This window comes from Strix uralensis, chromosome 9 (genome assembly GCF_047716275.1).
Source record: "Strix uralensis isolate ZFMK-TIS-50842 chromosome 9, bStrUra1, whole genome shotgun sequence".
Classification (NCBI taxonomy): domain Eukaryota; kingdom Metazoa; phylum Chordata; class Aves; order Strigiformes; family Strigidae; genus Strix; species Strix uralensis.
The window spans coordinates 18,862,504-18,885,785 of record NC_133980.1 but is presented as its reverse complement, the minus strand read 5'-3'; the positions used below and the strand labels follow the sequence as shown (position 1 = coordinate 18,885,785).

General features: G+C 38.1%; 1 protein-coding gene across 3 annotated transcripts in view; it reads right to left on the bottom strand.

Annotated features, from left to right (window-relative positions):
• Nucleotides 1-23,282, bottom strand: part of SPHKAP (SPHK1 interactor, AKAP domain containing) — a 74,732-nt gene that overhangs the window by 26,914 nt on the left and 24,536 nt on the right. For all 3 annotated transcript variants that reach the window (XM_074877640.1, XM_074877639.1, XM_074877641.1), the window contains exon 3: nucleotides 21,029-21,139. In XM_074877640.1, coding sequence (XP_074733741.1) covers nucleotides 21,029-21,139 — 111 coding nt within the window. The remainder of the gene's footprint in view (nucleotides 1-21,028; nucleotides 21,140-23,282) is intronic.

Here is a 23,282-nt window from a genome sequence, read left to right as displayed (position 1 = left end):
CTACTGTGACAGTACCAGGCAGATTATCATCACTAATTTGCTGAACTTTGATCCTGAAGAAGCCTTTACTTTCCAGGATCCTATAAAAAAGAGAGAAACTTTTTTCTTTTTTTCTTCCTTATTTTGCATGATAATTTCTGTGACTGGTAAGAGGTGTATGGAGTAAATTCTCTAGATCAACAATTTCAAGTCCTGAAATCTACTCTTGAGTCAGTGTAGAAACTATGCAGACACCTCAGCATCTACTGTCTGCAAATTAAGACTACTACTTCTTAAAAGAACTACATGTTAAGAAACTTGTCTATAAAGCACTTAAGGATATAATGTAATATACAAACAATATATTTTACTCACTGACAGATGGCCTCAGGGAATCGCTAAAAGTGTAATACTGTTCTCACTTTGGAAGAGTAAAGCAATTTCATTTTTTTGTAAGGGTACTGATGCTGGTAAACAGCTGAATGACAAGCAAAGAAATATATTATTGTCTTATTTTCCTTATTGCTTTCATTTCAGCTTGTATTAACCAAGGTCGGTATTACTGGCATTTTAATATTCCCTAGATAAAAATTGGTGAGATGGTAAGAAAGAAATGCTGTCTCAATGTCTTACTAACAACAGTAATTTAAAAAAAAAACCCAACAAACTGTATTTTTCCTAAGTGTCTGTTCTAGGGTGAAGTCTATTTCAGTTCTGTAGTATTTGCCCCAGATAACAGATTGCCAAACTACTTTTTTTTCTGGTTTAGGAAGTGCTAATGCCTCTTTCTATGGTCTGTATCAATGCCTGACAGTAAGGAAAGGCTTTTTCTTTGTCCTATGAAATATCTTACAGCTTTTGGCGAGATTAAAATGAGCTGTAGCTTGTGGGTTTTTTATTAAGCTAGTATTTTTTTTCTTTTTTAATTAAGAAGAAAATCTGTTTTCCAATCCTCTTCTGTGCAAAATACTAGCTCAGCAGAGATGTTTGAAGGTTGGGTTCATCCTGCCACAACAGTGGTAGCTTCCTGCACAGTGCTGTAATGGCCAGGAGCTGCTAGCAGCTTTTGAGAAAAGAAACAGCTTTGAGATGCTTGGTCCCTTTTCTCCCATGAATCATGACTTCTTTCAGCTTTTTCTTAGGGAAGAGGTTGAATTGAAAATCCACTATATTCCTCCCTCTCACTGGGATAATGGCTGTCCCTTGCATCTAACTGATATAATTACTCTGGTAAGTGAAGTGAGAGCCATAGTCTTGTGTTCTGCGCTGTAGAGGACTGTGATCAACACTTGTTTAAAGTGCTGCAGGAAGTGTTTATTTTTTTCCCCCATAAAATCCAAACACATATACATTATATACCATCCTCCCAAATAAATTTCAATATCTGTTTTAAAAGAAAGGAATTTAAACTGAAGAGGCAAGACCTGAAAATTAGAACTATATACAGACAGCTTGCGCAACATTAATTCTAATTTATATGCCCACATTTATGCAACGCAGTATCTCTGCCTGATTCAATGAACACAAAGACTTCAAAAAGGTGCAGAATTATGAAGAAGCAGAGAACCGTGTATCTGCCATTTTCTAACATCTGAGTTTATGACTTTGTAACCTAAAGGACATTCTTAAACATGGTTTCTTTGTTTCTAACCTATGTCAATTGCTGGATTATAACCACACAGTTAAAGACTATCAAAATGCCAGAATGGTGGCAGGACAACATTCAGGTGGCACAAACTGCTTCATCCCTGTCATTCTGCCACTGTATCCATACAGCTGATCCTCCTCAGCTGTGACCTCAGTATCAGGCTGGGTTTCGTGCCATACACCTCGGTATAAGCTAAACTTCTGTGTATGTATTTGGATTTGCAGGGGATTTGTATGTGTATTTGTCAGTGTATAAATGCTGTCTGGAAACAGTTTACAGGGTCTTGACTTCCCAAGTCTGCCGCTCTGCTTTCTCCATCCTCTCTCCTGTCTTCTGTCACAACACCAAGTCTACTTAGACATGCAAGGTGCCAATTCAGTCAGCCCAAGAGAGAGTTAGAGGAAATAACTGTTTTGGGACTGCACTGCCATCTGCCCATAAAACTCATGTTTAATTTCCTACAAACAGAAGTGGAAAAGATAATTAGCCCCTGGAGAGATTGCAGGAGAAAATAATTCTGAGCAGGCAGTTCCTGGGTGCAAAGGAAAAACACAGTCTAAATACCTAAGCCTAAGGATGTGCAGGATACAACCGTGTGGCCTAGGAAGGCTGAGTGACCATTGAGCCTAAGACTGAAAGTAGATTTGTATATAAAACCAGCCAAAGTGCTGATGAGAATGCAGCCCTTGAGGGCAAAGAACTGAAGTAATAACTATCTGCAGAGCAGGAAGGGCAAGTTCAAACTGTGCTGTTCCTTGCACTTTAGGCTTTCCCCAATGACACTCAGTAGTTATTTTGTTCACTTTAGATGTTAGCATCTGTTGCTGACAGGAGTGGTGGGAGCAGGAAGGTAGCTGTATGTCAGGGCATTCGGCTGTCTCCTCTCTGTCCCAGTTTGGGTGATGCAGGTATGAAACTCACAATATGACTTTTAAATTAATACATATCTGTCTGTATCTTCACTTGCTCCTTGTGCCCAATGTGAGTAACATGCATCTTACATTAATGCAGTGATGTTCTGATTATTTAGCATTATCCTTTGAGAAATTAAAGGCTTGGCTTTTATTTCCATGTTTTTTCCCTTCTATGTTTTGGGCAGGTATTGTTCTCAGGATGTGTATTGCTTCTTATACACTATTATGTTACTGAACACTTTATCCCTTTTTAAATGTAGAACTGTGAAGATACAGTTAGTGAAGAGGGTTGTGAAATTTTACAGCAACTATGATTGCTATGACAGTTGTTTTTAAGGATTTAATGGAGTGTCTGACCTCATTCGATTCTGCTCTCAGCAATAACTCTGCAATGGGATGGCAGTTTTGGAATTCTGAGCCCTACTCTCATCCTAATTTCATTTGTACAAAAGTAGAAAAACAATACAGTTGCTCTAAACTTTTATTAGACCAGAGTCAGGGTCTCCTGGCTTTAGCTAGATCGTTTAGATCATCATAATCTCCCCACAGCACAATAACCAAATATAGCTACTGTAAGACATCACTCGCTGCAATGGTAAGTGTCTATTTCATAGAATGTACAGCTGCATGCCGTGCTCCCTTAGGAGCTAAAGTCAGCGAAAGCCCTAGAAAAAGATATTGGTTTACTCCATGCATCTGAGACAAAGCAAACTGTAACTCCCAGAAAATATCAAAGGAGTGGCAATGTGTCATTTTTGTCCAGAAATTTTCTGTGAGCTTTGTCTCTTTGAAACTGAGCAGCAACATTCACGTATTTTTGACTTATATTGGGATGGCATAAAATGCCTTTCCCAGCAGATTCTAGCAATGCAGTCATCTGTTTTTTCTGTCTGTATGACAAGATCATTTGTTTTCATGGTTATCAAAATGCTGATCTGCAAAGCTCCCAAAAAGAACCTTGCATTTATTTTCACTTGAATTATTTATGCTAATGTGAAGGCTAAATAAAAACTCTTGTTCTTGTGATATATATATATGTGTGTGTGTATACATAGCCTGTCTGTAAGAACCCCTAATTATTGACCTCTCTGTTCTTTAAACTTGCAGCTTCTTGAGTCTTGTAATCCCAATAGTTTCAAGTACCATTTATTTAATTTTTTTAGAAAGAAACAAAATAGCTGTAAAATGATTATTTCTAAATAAATGTTCTAAAATGTCACATGAGATTACCCTTTAGCTAATAACTAAACTACCTCATAATTTTGGAGATCCTAGGAATTTTTTTAGCATCTAGGCTTGGTAGGACTTGTGTGAAAGGATGCTGCTTGTGTAAATTTTTTGGGAAGCTTGTGGCTTTGATCATTTCGCTACAATCATTTACTAAAAGAAACTGACACAAGGCCAATTTGTCTGCACCTCTCAGTACAATTGTACAATATAGTTCTGTGTCATGTGCTGAAAAGCTGCTATCAGGTTTCCACTGCGACTCAGGCTTTGAAGAGGTGAAGTCTCCCTACGTTGCAGCTTCAGAAATTTGAGGTCTTGGGCACATTCACGCACACGTTGGTGGTAAAACATACTTCACAGAAATGACTCTGCATCCATCAAGGCTGAAAGAAACATCCAGCCTAATATTTCTGCCCTTTGCTTGTCTGTACCATTAAAAAGTTTATCTGTCACCATTTTAATTTACAGACTGGAGTCAAAAGTAGTTCTTGCTACAGAATGAATAGAAAATATTACTGCTTGTGCAAGACTACAAAGTTAATGTACATGTCTCTAAAATCTTACGTGCCTGCATTAGTCTTCTTAAATTACTTTTTTTGCTAGGCCTTATGATAATTTATTTTCTTTCTTTCTGTACCCATTTAAATGTCAGTAGAATCTCAGAGGACTAGATAATATAACTGTGACAGTTAATAAAGCTGAAAAATCTGATTTCAAAGCCAGTCCAAATAAAACAATGATAAATATAAACCAATAAACCATAATTGATACCATCATTTAGCTTTGTTCAAGTTAATCTTGTCTTTTTCCATTTCCTGTATTTGAAGATTGTTGGTATGGAAAAATTATGGTTCCATCAGACCATTGCAGGGGATGTTATTTTCAAGGAGAATTTGTTCTTGAACAAAATAATAAGTATGAACCTGAGACTAGTTGTGGGTTGTACAGAAGCCAGTCTTGCTCCTTCCCCTTTTCCTGCATCCTTTGATCTCCTGCTCAGCAGGGCAGGCTGATGCCTGCTACCCAAATATCAGCACAGTCTGAAACAATATGTCAGTGACTAAGCTGCTCCAGAAAGACAAAGATAAAACTTTACAAAATAGTGTTACCAAATTTTAGACACTTCCAGGGAAAAGATTTTATAGAAATTGTGGAGACTTTCTGTTGTCAAAATGTCATGAAGTTTTAACTGTTGTGGTTAACTATAGGGTGGACTCTGCTAAATAACTGTACAAAGAATATGAAATATTTAATCGTTTGGAAAAATGAGCTATTTAACAATGAAACTGAGGTGAAAGACTGACTCCCTGCAGCCCTAAATTCCAATTGTCTTGGCAGTCTCTGTCCAGGCCAGTCTTGGTAAGCCAAGAAATGTAACTGCTTGTAGTCTACAAAGCCAAACAGATGCATTCTTTAATCTTATAAGCGACTGAAGCAGAGAATTATTATGATGTTGATATATGGAGAAGAGAACATTGATGGTGAATTACTAAATGAATGTTCAGATTTCTGGGACAGTTGTGTATTTGCCTACTATTTTTTTTAACACTCCTAGGTAGTCTCATTTGGTATAGTGTTGCTCTAAACTACTATAAAAATCAATTATTTTGCCTCAAGACATTTATATGCCATGTAGAAGCAAAATAAGGAGATTAAAAAGTTGTAAGTACTTAAATCCATTCTGCTTATCTGTGCATGTCAAACAGTCTATAGTGCTCTACAGGCATTTTCAGTATTTGAGAAAGATGAGGAAGTAAATGCTGCTAAGCCTAATTTAAAAATGCAAATGATTTTGCTAAACAAAGATGTCAGGTGAAAATATTCCATAGCAGTGACTCTGAGAGAATGATTGGACTCAAGTTCCACGTGCTCCAGGTCTCGGGGGTGTATGAATGAGCAGGTATTACCAAAGTGTAAGTATATCTATCAGCTGCATAGAAAGAGTAAATTGTGTGTCATACAACTAGATATAAGCTGTTAGATCAGAAGCTAAAGCAGCAATATCTGGAAATCTTTTTTTTTTTTTTTTTTTTTTTAAACTGAATGAGCTAGTTCTGTCTTACTTGGACCTACTACTCAATAATGTTTATCACTTCTATGATACCAAATATGGTTTTTTACCCCCTTTTGTAGGATAATGTTAGTATGCATAATAGTTTAGACCATGTATCTCATTTTCATACTGTCTTTCACACAGTGGGGCAGGTCTGCTATGTATTGCTGTCACCTGGGCTTAGGTGTCTTCATCCTGGACTACAGTGTGGGGAGAAGTAATGGGAGATGCTACTGTGCAGGGCAGCAGACAAAATCAGCAGCTCCATGGTTGTCATACCTCTTGAAACATGCCTCCTGATAAATCTCTACTCGAAGCCTTCGGTGGAAAGGATTTCGGGACTGGATCTGGTGAATCAGAAACTATTGGATCCAGATTAATAACAGGCCCCTTTGCTCCACTAGTTAGTGAGATCTTTCTGTAGTAAAAGCACACCATTCTGTAAATTCTCTCTGCTTTTGAGAAAATGAGGTGGGAACTAAGGAAGGAAACACACAGGTCTGATGGTGGGTTTTGACTGAGCTCAGTTGTATGATCAATATATACATTAAGAACAAAAATTGGGTTTGTAAAATCTAAGTGATCAGGATAATGCCCTAAACTCTTTCTTCTCCCCATCAAACCCATCCTGGCCCCAGTGCTGCTTCTTGCTTCCTGGATCATAAGATTAAAATTAAATTTTTAAATCAAAACCATCATGTTTCTCCCCTCTGAAAAGGAATGCTTCATCCTTCCCTTAACAGTATTTGCATTCAGCACACAAAAGATCCAGCTACAGCTGATCAATGTTACAAGCAACAGAAATTAGAGCTTTATAACAGATGCGGTTTGGTGACAATGTTTTTAGCTTCATGCACTTTATTGTCAATGTCTAACAGAGTCACCCTGTAGAAATCTCTAGATTAAGTTAAAGTACAAATAGAAAAAATCCACTTATTCTGTGACTGACCTAGTTAATTTTTTAGAGACTTTTTCCACATAAACCAAACTCTTAGCAACTAGCTTATGGTTTCTATTGCAATTCAGAAGATAACATACCCTGTTCTAAGCACTGAATTCACAACACCTTGCGTAGCCTCTAAATTCAGCAATTCACAGTCTCTAAATACAGCCTTAAGTCTACTAACCCACATTAGTTCAGTTGCACAAAGACCAATGAAGATAAGACACAAACTACTAGGAAAACAGTAACATGAAAAAGCAGGAAAACAGAAATGTCAGTGCCAGGCTTGTCAGAGTCAAGGATTAACCCAGAACAGCAGTGATACCCTCTGCATTGTGTATCCCCTTTTAAGAGTATGCTTCAAACAAAAGGCTAATTGCCCAACTTCACCAGCTCAGTCTTTCACTGTGGACTTTGTTCCTGCTGTGGCTCACCAATCTCTCTTTTCATAATTTCTGAATAAAGTTCTATAATACAGATAACATATGGTTACCAACAGCTTCAGTCATTTTAAACTAAACCTTTAGGGACTGACCTCTGCTTCTGCTGAAGGAGACTTGTGTAGCATCTGTCTGCTCACACATGCTTTACAAATTCCAGGGCAGCTCTGCCCTAGCTGTTAGACAGGTTATAAATAGGTAGAGCTCTGAAGAAGCAAGATTACTTGAAAAAGAAGAAATATGACATGTTCTTGTGCTTATGAAGTGGTCTGGAAAACAGCTGATTTTTCTGATTAGCTATGTGAGTGATGGGATTAGAAAAGCCTGCTTATCTATGTATTAACATTTCAAGGTTAACTTTCCAGCATCTTGAGGTATAAGTGGTATAAGCCACTTTCCCTTCAGTAGAGTGTTTATGAAGGTGTGGCTTTGTCTAGTTTCTCTGTTGTATAAGCAAGGCTAGAGTTCACAGACAGCTGGTGCACTTACAGTCTCCCAGTTTCTTCTATATTCGTGAAACTTGGAGGAACCTTTACCTCTAGGACCTCTGTGTGATTGTCAAATTAGATATCCAGCAAGTTCAAAAGTGACTACAGATTGTCAGATGGGAGACTCTGACCATGTGTACTCATAAACTATGTCTTGATTGGAAATGGAGATCTAATCTCTATCATGCAGAATGGTAGCTTTGTGTGGCATGTCAAGCACATCAGATGCCAGATCCTGCAAACTGCAGAGGAGTCACAAGAACACTAGTGGGGCAGAAGCACCAGTTCCTCCTTCTCCCACTGTCAGCACTGGTGGCAGCACAGTCTGTCTCCTTATCAAAGCTACCCACCCTCTTTGTTCTTCTCACCTGCCTCCCACAGACCATCAGGGATTAAAATTGGCTTGAAAAAAGCTGAAGCCCAATGCTCAACTTCTGCTGATAGAGTCTGTTGCTGTGGGAGGTTGACATGGCTCCGTCAAGACACAGGACTCCTCTGTCTTTCTATTTAAGCCTCTCAGAGCCATCAGGGAAGGCTCTGTTGCCAAATGTGTCCCTGAAAGGAGTGGGCCTGTAGGTCTGTCTGCTTTTGCATAAGTAGGGGTTTACTTTGGTGCTGCCCTCTCTTTCTGCCTGCCTATTTTTAGAGGACTGCTTTGTGTTAGCATCCATAAAATAAAAAGTGTCTTCTACGATACCACTGTCTTGGATTCCACAAATTTTTTGAAAATGAAATCATGAATCACCATGCCTACCATGCTTGCAGAATGTGTTGTTCAGTCACATTAAAAAGATTCTTCAAGTCAGTTAATTTGACATCTTAAATATATGTTCTCAAAACCCCAAATGCCACTGCATAATTAGAAAGAAAGCCTTAACTGAACTTCTAAATTTCCTTTTCCCCCCACTTCTCCTTTATTTGCTCTCCCCTCCACTTGAATTTGTTCTTTCATTGCTCTCAGTTGAGCCTGAAATAATTTCTGTTGGTAAACAGGCACCAGAAAATGTAATTATTCTTCTTTACTGAGGCTGTAATCCTAGGTATTGTCTTGATTCTTAAAAAAATATTTAATCAAACTAATTTAAATATAATTCAACTAGTTTGTCAAATTATTTTTATGCACACAAATCAACAGTTGCTCTGGGACAATATTTTGCCTAATTACATATAGCTTTTGACAGATTTACAACTTGCCCCAGATGAAGTATGATCTATTGGTTTCCAGAATCCAGTATGAAATAGTAAAGATAACTAATTTCCTCTCACAGAGTTCTTTAAGCACCTTTCAGGGGAAAAAAAAAAAAGGGGTGTGGGGGAGGTGCAGATCTGGAAGGATTAATCTTACCCAAATACATGGTTTAAGAAACAAGCTGGGAAATTTTTTTAACTGTTTATAATACGTAATGTGATTTTTAACTAGGAAACCTAATTTTGGTGGATTTGATATGGATTCTTCCCAAATGCTTAGAAAAATTACTTACAAAAATATTACTCTACCTATATTTGCATACCATCAGTTAAAAAGAACACGGGATATCTCAGTTAAACATCTTCTGCTGGAATCTGAAGGAGGGGCTCACTGCATCAGAATTATCAAAACCATCCCTAATCCCTGTGTGTCCGCCAGAAGTACCTGTACTTCTGTGTACTCACCTGTTCTCACAAGCTCTGTATTCCCAGAGCCAGACCACACAGCTGCTAAATCATGGATGTTTTTCTACTAAGTTAAATAGCAGCAGGCAGAAATAAAGATCTTTCTGTCCATGAGTCCATTGGATTATTAGCTTTATCATTACCATTTTTAAGATCTGCAGTTTATAAAAAAATGAGTTGTTCATTCCACATACTTATTCATATATGTGGTTGGAGAAAAAAAAACACACCTGAATAACACTTTTGAGAAGTTTAGAAGAAAGCCCTTAAATAAAGCAAGAATCTCCTAGCTTTCAATTTCTCATATCTGAAATGACGAAGCTGGAAATTAAAAAAGATTTTCTGGTCTGAACTTTCTTCTTCCTCTAGACAAGCTTCTTTTACCAGGACAACATCTGCTTTCTTCATGGTCGTCTTAAACCTGTAGGTCCAGAGCAGTGGTGCAAATGGGACCGTGAGGCTCCCTGACATGCTTTCTGTGGCATCGTCCCTAAATAGGGCTCATAATACAGAAAGGGGTCTGGACGCTCCTACAGTGATGATCGAGGTCAGGGCTTTTGTAGCTCCCTCTTTTTTTTTGCAGAAGAGCAAAGAGATGAGAAATCCTGGCATCCAGTTGAGGATTGGATTGGATCTTTTTGGAAAAGGAGCTAGAAAGCTCAGCTTGAGCCAGTTTCCTACAATACTATCAGGAGTGGTGTTTTAGGTAATTTCAGTAACACCGTGTGGTGTGGTTCCTGATTGTTCTCTAACTCTGACAAGGTAAATATATCTACAAAATGGAAACTCCTACCCCTGCTTTTGCTTACCCCTGGTAATTTAGTGTAGCTAGGAAAAAAAAAAAAGCTGTATGCTAAGACTATGATGGTAAAATGGATATTGTATGGACAGCTGTAGGGGATCTTTCAGTTCAAAGGGCACATGCCAATACACTTTGTCTGTACAAGGTCCTGAGTTCTGGAGAAGAAAACACCTATGGCAAAACACTTGACTGCAATTAGGTGCAACTTACAGTGAAAGTTAGATTTCATGCTCTGAATGCTAAGAGCACAGAACTACGGAAAAGAACTTCCAGCCCTAGCAGTTCTTCAAGTTCTCACACTGTCTCTGGGCGTGTGTGTTTATCTCTGTAATAAACAACTGCTCATTTTACTTAAGAGAAGCTCTACTGCTGCAGCCAGCAGCAGACTGAACTGGAACAGAGGCAATTAGACAAACTGCCTGGGGCAGACAGTCTTTGTTCTCACTCAGGCCCACTCATAAATTTCTCAGCTATTTAAAGATGTAACTGTGCAGTCACACACACCCTAATGAGAGGAAATAAGGATTATCTGAAGTAGGAGTGTGCCTGTGTGGCTTTCTTGTGCATACTGTTTTATAATACCTAACGTGTGATCTTCATTCAGCTTTCTTCTGGTTTTATACTGTGCTTCTTTAAAATGCTTGTAAAGGAAAAAACACCTTTCTATGGTTTGTGGGAGAGAGATCCCAACTGTTCTCAAACTGCCAGTTTAAATTTGTTGAGTGTCAGGTAATATTCTATAGAGTGTTCTCCGACCTTCCTTCTTTTTTTTTGTCATTACTATTATTTAGCCTCCTGTTGCTCCACCTCGGAGTAGCTTTGGGAAGCTGGCAGGATTTTGTTTCCTGCCTTGCTATTGAATTGGTGTGCTGTCATGGGATGAAAGAACGCAATTGGGTAATTCCCAAGTGTTTCACTTCCCTGAGCATAGAGATAAATGCCTACTGAAGATGGATGTATTATAAGGACTGACATCTCCTTTTGTGGAGATCTGAGATCTTTCATAAGAAATAAGGAAACTGAAAATTACCAGTTGTTGCTTTTATGTTGCAGTTATTTGCTTTTAGATTACAATTTCCTTTCCCCACTGACTAAATTTTGGTGACTTATTTTCCCTGCCATTGGCTCTCACCCCTTCTTTTTGGAGTCATTAAAAAAAGTTATAATAATATGCATAGCTAAACTTGTTGGTAGATAGGAGACTGGGAATGGTATAAGAGATGTAGCGCTCACCACACATGGTAGAATTTGATCCTCTATATTTAAATGGTTAAAGAGGATCTTGTGTTGGAATATGTCTTATATGTAGTGTTTGGAACAGCCTGATAGTGACTCAGAATAAAAAAGCATCTTCTGGAAGACAGAGCTAATTATCCATTAACATTTGGATGCAATGCTTGTCTCACATTAATTTCCATGCTTGCCAAAATGATTCTCTCGGAGGAACCAGCTGTGAAATGTAGAAATAAAAATATTAGTTTGGAAGTACTAGATATGCCACGTAGCTGCTTGCAAAAGGATGTACATGAATGGAAGTGTGAGGCAGCTCTATTACACAGGTGGGACAGTTTGTAAGTGATAACCCCAGAGTATGAAGCAGCTCAGGCACACCTTCTGCACTGTAATCTAAATAACTCAAAAGGCTTCATGACGGGTATACCACAGGTATACAGTGGTACCTTCCTTATCTCACCAAAGTGAGATCAGGTTACTGCAAACTACCAAAAATTATGTCCTTGTCAAAGTAGGACCTTGGCACTCTACTGACAGTTTCTCTGCCCAGAGAACAACAGGATGCAGGGCAGGTTGGAGAAACATCAACTTGAAGCCAAGTCTGGGCCTTTCTTCTGTTGTACAGTCCTTCACATGATTAGAGTGACAATTTCCCTCTCCAGCTGTGAGTGGAAAAAGTTGTTTTTTCCCCTTCTTGCCCTGTATTTTCATTAGGACAGCCACAAAAATCACATTACTCCTTTCAGATTCTATGTAAAAATCTCTTCTGTGAGCTGCCCAACTGCTGTCTAACATTCAAATGAGGTTTCCAGCCCATATCCTTGCAAGCTCTAATGGAGTGTTTCCAAAAGCAGACAACCCGGTATATACTATCTTCTGTGAGTCACTCAAGTTCACTTAAATAAGGTCCTGACGTGACTTTCCTGTGTCTCCCCAGCCCAGAAACAATTCTTTTTTAGATACCCATTGTGTGTTGTCAGAAGGATGTGTTATACTGCTCTTACTCCAGTATTTTTAGCAGTAATGTACCTGAAATTTAGTCCCAATTACTCTTCAGAAAGTGCATATCTCAAATGACTTGGATTTATAGGTTTTGATATTTTAGAGACTATCCTTTTTTTAATGGCTGGACTGCATTAATGAATCATCTCGAGTCATCTCTTCATAATCCATTGCTTCAAAAACATCTGTGAATATTTTCTTCCCATTAAGGCTTGTTCCTTTGGGTTTGATGTAATTAATTATCACTTATGACTTAAAATATGCCAATAAATATTTATGCCACATGCACCATCTGCTCTCTCTGGTGCCCTGTATACTTAATGTTTAACAAATTTCTATAAGCCTCACACTGCAATGCCTGTTAGAGGAAACCTGTGGTTACAACAGCAGCAAGCAGATACAGATGTCCACTCTGGAGGTAACACAAGAATCCCATTTCTTGATAAAGCAGACCATGGAGGCACTGAGAATATGCCAGTGTGAAATGCTGAAGGGGATATAGCTGCAATACCATGCTTGATCCTCCCAGTGTTGTTTATAGCTTTGTCAGAGTAGGGCTAAGCATCTGGTTCTCTTAAATACAGATGGGAAAACACTGCTGTATGAGAGTATCCCAGAGGGACAGGAAAGAAGATGGCAGATCTAGACAGAAGATAAAAGAGTGTCCAAGTCTGAAGTTACAAGGAAAGAAAAGAAGAATTTATTGTCAGTCTTCCCTGCCCCAAAATTCATGAGGCAGCTTTTGGTTGCTCTATAAAATACATGTCCGGTACTGAAAATGTGGAAATACAACCCTTTAAGGGCATATATAACTTCTGCCTTAACTCATATGTGAAGATCTATTTTTCAGAGCCAAATATGTGTAAGAGAAAAAAGAGAAACATATTTTACAGATTATACAAGTAATCCTTTCAGTAGTCTTTTAAACTAGTGCTCAGTCTTCCTGCACTGGGCTCTATAAGGCAGAGAGTAATTGGTGAAGAGGAGGTTTTCTTATTTCTCTGCACAAGCAAGAGAGGGGCTCTCTGGAAACTACAATTCCTTACCACAGCAGTGTGAACACCCACACATGCCTGAGAAAGGACTAAGACTCAATGCCACAATTCAGTCTGCAGCTGTTGATTCCTGCTCCTTGTCAGGATATAATTAAGGTATCTTCAGGCTGAATAGGAAGATGGGACTTAAAACTAAAAATACCTCTAGTAATTATGGCTTAGATCTGGTAAGCAATGGATGGATTTTGATTTCTGAAAGAGACAATGCTGTTCTTGAAGATGGTTGAGTAATTACTGAGCAAAAGGTAAAATAAACACTCTTGTAATCCCCTGCTATATGACATACTGCTGAGGGTGTGCATGCAACTTCATGAGGGCAAACATCTTCGTGTGTAGGTCTGTCTATTTTATGCAGCAAATAGGGCTTTGCTATGTTTACTAGGAAACGTAAATCACGTAAAACAGTTGTTTCGGCTATATATGGTCACTATTCAGGAACACAAATATGGTTTTGATTAAAAAAACCCAAAAAACCCCCTCATTTGGGATTCAAGATTGCACTTCCATACTTGGCTGTATAAAGAGTCTTGTTGACTACTACCAATCCTGGGAAGAAACATCCTCCTTTCTGAACTCCTGTAAGACTAGATCTCCACCCTTCAGTCCTTCAGTAAGGGCATGCTTTCATTCTTTGGAGACTCTGGAAAATATACTGGAAGTAGCGGCCCTGATTAAGAGATACAAAATGTTCTAGTGCTTAGATTTCAACACCCTGACCCAGAGACCACACTATTGTTAGCAAATTACCTGGAAATAATTCTAGTATCAAAGACTGATGTAAAATATAAATCTGTATAATTGTACCTAAACATCTAAAGATATGTAGTATCAAATCTTTAAAAAGACTCGGGTGAAGAAATGAATGAAAACCACTCATAATCTACTTTAATTCAACTGAAAGCTGCTCTCTTTTTTTCCCTCAAAATACCAAATGCCAAGGATTTTCCCTTTCTGCATATGTTATCATTCAGTTTGAATTAAGTTGTGGGAGCTGTTTCCTGGATGTTTTTGTTCCATCATTTGAGTGAGCATTGGCATTTGTCTGACAATACGGTGAGATGATTCAAGGAAGAATTGGCCAGAAAAACTGATTTCTTGATTTCATAGTTACTTTTCTCTCTGAACCAACTTGCTGTATGTTTGTACAAATGCCAGGGCAGTATCAAAGATTAAGTAGGGGCTGGGGGAGGAGGTGAGACCATAGAAGTCCTGGTCTGACCAGCTCAAATTAGTGCGTAATGGCATCCTTAATCTCCTCCTGAATCTGTTTAAAAGCTTGATGGCTAGACTGCAATGAAATCAACAATGCTTAGGTACCTGCTTTGGACAGTGAAGATATGCAGTAGCAAGGTAAGTAGCCAATTCTGAAAATCCAGCTGTTATGATGGCAAAATGACATTCTTCATTATCTTAGTAAACAGAGAGATCATAGACAACATGATCCATAATTATATCACCTGTCTGCTTTCTTAACAATCTGTTTTTCACCAGGGCAACAGCCTTGCCACCCTTCACTAACAGAAGCATTGCTTCCTTTCCTTGAGATGCTAATGTCAGTCTCCTAGACAGGGTATGTTCTCCTGTACTCAACTAAACCAGCTAACAACCCCAAGCTGAAATGCTTCCTCCTCCTGTGCTGCAGATGGATTAGGGTTCTTCCACGTGTCATAAGCCCACCCAGTTGCTCGTTACTGTCTCCACCATCCGCACTTCCCTAGTCATGTTGTCCTCCAACTCTCCTTTGTGCTACCACCAGCACTCATCAGACCAGTTGGAGAAATGGCATAGCATATGCAAATGGCATAGGCTCAGACAAAAGCAGCCAACGGTTAAATGAGAGGGTACTTTAACAAGACTGAATTTGACCAAAGTTTGGGTTGCCATCCCTCCCCTTTCCCTTCACTCTGGCCATGTGTTCCTGCTGCTCCCTTAGGCTGAGTCTACCCAATATACAACTGTGTATGTCTATGCATATAGCCTACATTATATGCATAGTTGTATGGAGTATTCTGGTGTGAGCATTTATGTTGTTACAGAGTAGGAGTACTTACTTGCAAGCAGAAAAGTTGCTGGACTATTTCAAGAATGTTTCAAATCTTTAAACCCTTTATTGAAACTGTTCTCCCGCCCATCTGCCTGCAAAGCCAGATTTTTTTTTCCGATATAAGAAGGCATAAAATGATTTTAAAATAAACTTTAGAGGCCTTGACACATCCTAATTCTTTAAGAAGTGGTATCTTGTTATGCTAAATTAAGAAATGAGCACTGGTTTTTATTGCTGTGTTTTAATTGAAAAGCAGAGATTTTCCATCTTTCATATCTATCGCTGCCATTTAATGGTGTAAAGTTTGTGTTCCTACTTCTACAGGATACTTGACAAAAAGTTTGCAGAATTTCTGCCAAAGTCTGGAAATCCCATTACCTCTCACATGGAGGCACACTGCTTGGCAAAGGAAGGGTGTATTTTCCTAGACAGTGGTTCTCAAGTGCAATTCCTTGTTAGGCTGTGTGGGGTGGGAAGGCCTGCTTCCCAGCCTATATGTTGGGACGAGATGTTCCTGTGAGGATGGAGAGGGCATGATGTCACATTTTGTGGGGAGACCATTGGAGTCTGGATACATTTTGAGAGAAAATCTTTGTTTCAGTGTAAATGTAATTTCTAACGACTTTTCTATCTGTTACTGCTCTAGAGTTTGAAAGTCCAGAGAATTTCTGGAAAATTCACTGCTATGATTTATGCATCTTGAGGTAAATGAATGCCAAATGTCTTGCAGGACTATAATACCATATTTTGTTTTGTATCCTACTTTTTTCTAAATAACTCTTTTCATTAAGAATTCCTAAAAGACAATTAAGATACATCTTTAGCAGCATGGCAATACCGCCTTCATCATGCTGATGCTTACTGCACAGGCATTGAAAAGAAAAAGGTCAAATCTTAGGAACTGCTAAGAGAATCATAAGTGACTTTTCTGTGTGCAAGATTAAGACTTTGCACTTTAGGAGTCCAATGCTAGAAGAAACTATAAATCATCTAATTAAGGAAGAATTTAAATTTCTTAACTTGTACTAACATAAGCCAACCACAAATGTTCAGCATTGGTAATTAAATAATATAGATCTTTGGAGGGAAATTAGGGACAAAGTATCTATCAGATTTTTCTTTTCAAATAAGGTTTGCTTAAAAGCATGTCCAAAGCAGGGAACATTTGATGTAGGTCCAGAGAAAGATAGTTGGCAATAACGGAGTGGACAAAGTTATATATATTTATTTGAAACTACATTTATTTCATGAGGTGTCTCCATGGGGTAATAAGAATGTCGCATTACAGATATTTTAATTGTATTTATAAGTCAATATGTGCAGCTTATGAATGATTATGTCTCATGAATCCATACATTTTATTCTTAGGTGGATTTTGATTAAGTTCTCATTCAGTCGAAATAAATAAAACAAAACTTCCATAATTAAACTACCTTTAAAATTTATACTACCTAATTATGATATTAGCATGAAACTATGTATTCTAATCAGCAGCAGTAAACTCCTGCTAAACAGTATCATTGTTAATTGAACTAAATTTAATGTTTAGCAATTACTCAAATATTCTCTGAAGAGGAAAAAGTCACTCATAATATCAGTGTAGAAGAAGTTCTTTGAGTGAGTTTAATCTTTTTAAGGAGACAGCATGGCAAAATCAGATAGGGTCATCTGAAATAAGGAGGGTAGCACACTTCAATACAGGGATGTTTTAAAGAGAGCTGGTAGGATGTTTTATTCCAATATAGAAATGAAAACAAACAGTGCTACTACCTAGGATTTACCTTCACTATCTCCCACTGTGCCTTCACTTCAAGCACACAGAAATCTCAGCTGCCCCCTCCTGACTAGCCTCTGTGGGAAGTCTCCCTAGAAAGCCCTAATAACCTAAGACAGTTAGCCCCATGCCCTGGACTCAATCCCAGTGTATCTAGTCTGATTTCCTAAACATAAACACAGAGAATTGGACAAAAATAGTTTGTACAGAAAGTAGAAAAGGAAAGTTAGAACAAGACATCTTTTGAACTCTGTTCACATCATACTCATTACACATATAACACTTTTTTTCATAGACAATTGACCAACATGCCACTAAATTGGCATAAAAATGGAGAACAGACACCACATCTCGTCTTACTTCTCCCTGTGATTTCTATTGTTCATCCTTGCTGATGACCAGAAACATCAGATTAAATATGGACACATGAGCATTTCTTCTATTTATGGTGGGGTACCATAATTTGAAATAACAATTTTCAGAGCTCAGGAGAAGATTTCCACCTTAAGCAAATATGAAATACTGTTCTAACATAATTTATTATTTTCATATCATAATGGCTACATTTTCAGAACTGAATGGATTATTACATGTACCAAAATGCCTGTTCTGTTTAAAAAAATTATCTTGTTAAAAAGTAGTCTGCTATAACAGAGTTAAATGTTTAGTGTTTTAATAAATCAATGTTAGTATACTTGGTGAGCATATGTAGGACAGCCGTGAGTCTATTTTTACTTTTACTTTTACAGTACTAACTGTGCTAATCTGTAATGGGAAATAATGAATATAACATTTATGAAAACGATGTTCATATGGTCTTGTTGCATTTATAGTTACAGTAAGATTAGACCCCTTACAACTAAACATGAACTCTTGTAAATGAAAACTGAACACTATAGCTAAAATTATTACCAGCTATCTTTGGGAAAAGCAACCGTTACTGATACAGAACATTTGAGATTTCTTTTTCCTTCTGCAAACAAAATGACAACTTTCAGAGGGAGTTTGATTCAAACATCTCTGGCACCATTGGCAACAGCAATTTATAAAATCTTCTGCATGAAAGAGAAGATAAAACATATTTTCTGCTAAGGGCAGTCTGATTTGCTTGCTAATTGAGAAGCTGGGGAAGCTATTCCATGTTCATATCCTTCTTCCTCCCTCATTCCTGCAGCTTCTGCTCATTTAGTGTCAGTCAGTGGAAAGGACTTGGAATGAAATGCTTTGCAGGTTCCGAGTATGATACTGAACTAATGCTTAATCCTTGCACAGTGGTTAAGTATTCCCTGTTCCCTGGGACTGTGCACAGCCAAATGAACCACCCATGTATCTAAGGTGGGGAGAGAAATTCTGAAGAAAAAAAAAAAAAATCTATGTGCTTACACTCTGATCCACATATCAGGTTTGATGATTATCATCAAAGTTTTCTAGTTTACTGCTTGTACTTACATTAGTTGTGTAACTTTTTAGGCACCCAAATTAAAATTCTGTACTGTACTACCACTCAGAATAAATTAACCAGGAATATGAACAAAACTTCAGTTCAGCTCATAACAGTTTATGAGTATTTTAACAGTAACTCAAAAGCATAACTTCCAGGGACAGATCAAGAACTAAGCTTCCAGGCCACCAAATACCTTTTCTCTTGATGTGAACAGCGCTATTCCAAAATAATATTTAACTTAGCTTTTAAATTAATGCTGCGTATGATATTTGAATTTCACTCAATATGTTATTGTACATTCCACTTCAATCTCATTAATACAAAATTCTTTCAATGTAATGTTTTCTTCTATAGTGATAACTGTAAATTGCAGAACCATCAAGGTACTAACATTTTGCTTTGAAAATTGTGAAAATTTCTGTGTGTGTAGAGTTGACACTGTGTTCAGAAGGCTGTAGAGGGAAGGCTGACTGTCCTATATGCACACTATGCAGGGAGTAGGCATTGGGAGGACTTGGCAGACCTTGTTTCAAAGCATATCCTAATATTCCTCCCATGTAAAAAGGGGGTCAGTCAGGGTCTTGTAGTTTAGGTTGGCATTAGGAACTGTGGGGCAGTTCTGTATCCTGGAAGCTTCACCAGAGCATCTTTGCCCACCCTCTGCCTACAAGCAGAACTATGCCATCACACTGTAGCAACACAAGCTGTTTTCTTTAGGAAAGAGCTTTGTCTTGTTTGTCTTTTCTTTGACAAAGAGGGGATTAAAAGAAAATTACCACCTTGCATGACTGTGCCAGGGAAAACTGTGGGTATTCAGCACATGTGAGATTTGAGTCTGTGAGTTGTTGAAACCCCTTATCTAAGAATCTCCTTTTGGGATTGTAATGAAAAGTCATTTCAGTATTTCTGGTAAGAGTAATGCTTATTTTCCTTACAAGGTGACTGACTGGTGCTAGATAAAACCAGAGCTGTGCTTTCAAGAGGAAAAGTGTGTATCAAGCAGCTATACTGGGTCTTTTTGCTTAGGAGAATACATGCAGAATGCTCAAAGAACAGGAAACTGCTGTCTGTCTAATTTTGGGAGTCCAGGAAATTACTACCAGTGAGCATTACTCTATAAAGTCCCCTTCCTTGTTTCACCCATCATCATCTAAAATAGACACGGGAGTCTTTAGTTTCTCACCTTATACCTTGTATGGTTGCTTACTAGCACACTCTGTTTAGGTTGTGTATTTTTCTCACTCTGCCTCATGGAAACTGGTAGTCCAGTGGACAGCATGACAGTGAATTGAGCCCTATAACCTTTGAGCATATTCCTAACGTTGACTGCTGTAATTGCACTGTGTATCACTCCTGCTGTTCTCAAGCATGCTGCATCCCCCCCAGGCAAGACACAAAGCCTCCAGTCATCACCACCATGGGATGGAGATTCAGTGTCTTGACAGCAGGTGTCTGGGTTCATCAGCTAAAGCTGAAATGTCCATGTCCTTGAGGGAATCCCAGGAGACTCCATGAGAGCCTTCAGCTGGTCTTTAAGTTGTGTGCAGCACAAGAAGTGCTGGAAAACTTTCACCTGAGATAAACTGCTCTTTTCTAAAGCCCTTGCTTGCTCACTGGAGCCAGGGAGTAACAATCAAATGGGATTCCAAGCAAGGATCTGCACTCCTGAGTCCTTCACCAAATGAAAAATTATTACAGTCATAGCAGTGTACTTCTATCCAGTTTCATGCAGATTGTGTGTAAAGCAACGTAACAACTTCTATTTTTTCATGTACGCTCTTAACCAAAAGCTGTTCTTAATTACATTATAACCCACAATAGTGAGATTTAAATTTCATTTCAAATGTAAAATAATTCTGTTTGAGTTCTTTGGCAGCTTCTCCTCATCTAATATGGAAAGAGTTTTCTCCTTAATTGTGTATCTATGCCTTCAAGAACGTTGAGCAGCCTTTTAAACATCTGCTCTTTCCAACCTGCCACTTAACAAGTTACGGTTTGGAATAATTTTCTCTTTGGCTTATTTTTCTTTCTTGTCAGTTGCAGATGATGAGCATAAAAAAATACGGAGGGCCACAAAGTCTGAAAGCCAAATGTGGGGAAACCTCTGCAGTAATCTTTACTAATGTCCTCTGTATAGAAATCTGTATGCATTTTTGGTTTGTATGGTTGCTTTTAACAGAAAGCTGGAAATTACAGAAACTGTACATAGATTGCTATAATTTCAGTTAGTCACTGGCTTTTTTAAAACATGTACTGAGGTTGGCCCCACACCCTACCCAAATAACTCTCAAGGGACCTGTCCCCAGAGGAGATTACAGTGAGTACTTACTGAGGCACAGTTGCTTTCTGACTTGTCTTCCAGAAAGCCAATTTGGCATGGTGTCCTCTGATTCTGCAGCCAGTAGTCTGTTGATTCTAGCAGACTGTTACTGCAGAGAATCTGTTAAAATAGTTAAAAATAGTTAAAATAATTAAAAGATTTACTCAGTCCTACTGTGCTTTGGGGGTCTGAACTCTATCGTAAACAAAGGAAATCTTGCCTACAAAATTTTGGGAGGGGAAAGACTGTTCCTTTTGGATCTGTCCAGTTAATATACCTTAAATCAAGTAATTTATATAAACCCTAAAATATCAGCCTGTTTTCTTTCAGAACTGAAAGCCCTTGGAGATACTTGAAGGCGATGCCTAAACCCAGCATTTTTATTGGAAAATACTGCTAGGGGTTTTGTTCTGTGTTAAAGTGATAAACATAGATGTTGGGAAAACTAATTATTTAATTATACAAAGTGCACAAACTTGCAGCCTTTATGATTTACTGTATCTCTCTCCACAATAGATCAGTACTATTCATTCTGCCAGCAGCCTCATTTCTGGGAATGCCTAGGCTAGAAACTCTTTCTTCTTAAACACATTTTTCTGCTTTCTGAGAAGCTAAAGTACTTAAGACCTGCTGTAATGAGTACTGAGCTCAGTCAGTACCCTGAGACCAGAACTTTGTGTTTAATCTCTGTGTTGACTCAGTCCTACAGTTTATGCCACAAGCTTTGCTCAAACAAAACCAAAATTGCAAAGCCAGATTTGCAAGTCTGATGCTTAGATTGAACTGAATTCCTTACTTGCTGCCTCTGTACTAATATTCTTCCACGAAAAAGAGAGACCCTTAGTATTTTTAAAACTAGGTAACAGCAGGAAAAGAATAGCTGCAACAATGATGCCACTTATAGAACATTTTATATGGCTTATTGTCTTCCCCTAGGCAGCAATGTTAAGAAGTACGTTTCTGAAATGGATGTATATCTCATCTGTATTTCTTACAATTTTTGCATTACGTGGAAATAGACTTTTAACCTTTTATTTTAATAATGATATTTTTAAATATAAATCTGTTGCTTTACCTGGAAAAAAAATCTATCCACAGTACTTTCCTTTACCTTATTGCATATTTTGCATTGACAGACCTTTGTCATACTTCAGGAACACTTGATCCATAAGCCTAGATCCTTTTCTTAGGAAGAAAAATGAGAAGAACTTGTGAGGCCTCTTCATTTTTCAGGCAAGATGAATGACAGTGGAAAGCTAATCTGACCAGTTGACACAATTTTCTAATACTCAGGGGCAATCCAGAATTAAGCTTATTACCACCCACAGACTAACACCCACTCTAATGTTTATCTTTCTGGCAGAAAGCCAGTTAGATAGTTAATACTGCAGTCCCTGTATTATTCTACACTGATTTCTGAATAAAAGTCAGCAGAAGATGGATGAGGAGGTAATGGGGAACACCACAGTCCATAAGCTTGGCCTGCTTCAGTGCCCTTCTTCAGTGCCTTCCACAAAGGCTTTGCACCTCTCTGGTGGTTGTTTCTTAGTACTCCAGCCCTGATTTGGGATTTTTTCCAAAGAGCTTCTGAATACAAATTTAGGGTTCACAAAATACTCAGTAAAAGCACTGTGCCCAGAGACTTTGTTCTGAGAATGACAAAGGCTCATGAATGCTTCACATCATACTAGCCTCTTCTCGGGGGCTGCTAGCTAATCTTGTTTACCAGTTGAATGACTCTGCACTCAATAAATTTTATAACCTCCTGTGTCAGTGCAAAAAGATTTCTGCCACCATAACTAACTCTGAGACTAGATGGGGAAAATAATATATTTCATATCCCAAAGAAACAATTTCCTGTTAGTGTTATAAACTCTCTTTTTTTTAAGAAGTATTTTCAAATGTGGAAATACTGAACTATTATAAACTGGTTGGTGAAATCTAGAATCAAGAAGTTTTTTTCCTCTTTTCCAAAAATTACCATCCTCTGAGGCTTTTATGAAGACCTAGAGAATTGAACATATACATATGTGCACACACATGTATATATCTACATATATAAGATTTCAGATTTCATCTGATTCTAGAACTTCTCATCCTCAAGGGTTGAAGTTCTAATTATCTGTTAAGACATAATTTTGCATACATAGGAAATGATTCTTTTTAGCTCAAATAACTTTTGCTGTAACAAGCAGTCTTGTTTCATTTCCTTAAAAATCACAGTGAATTTGTCTTCAGCCTTAAACACTTTAGATCTTTTTTC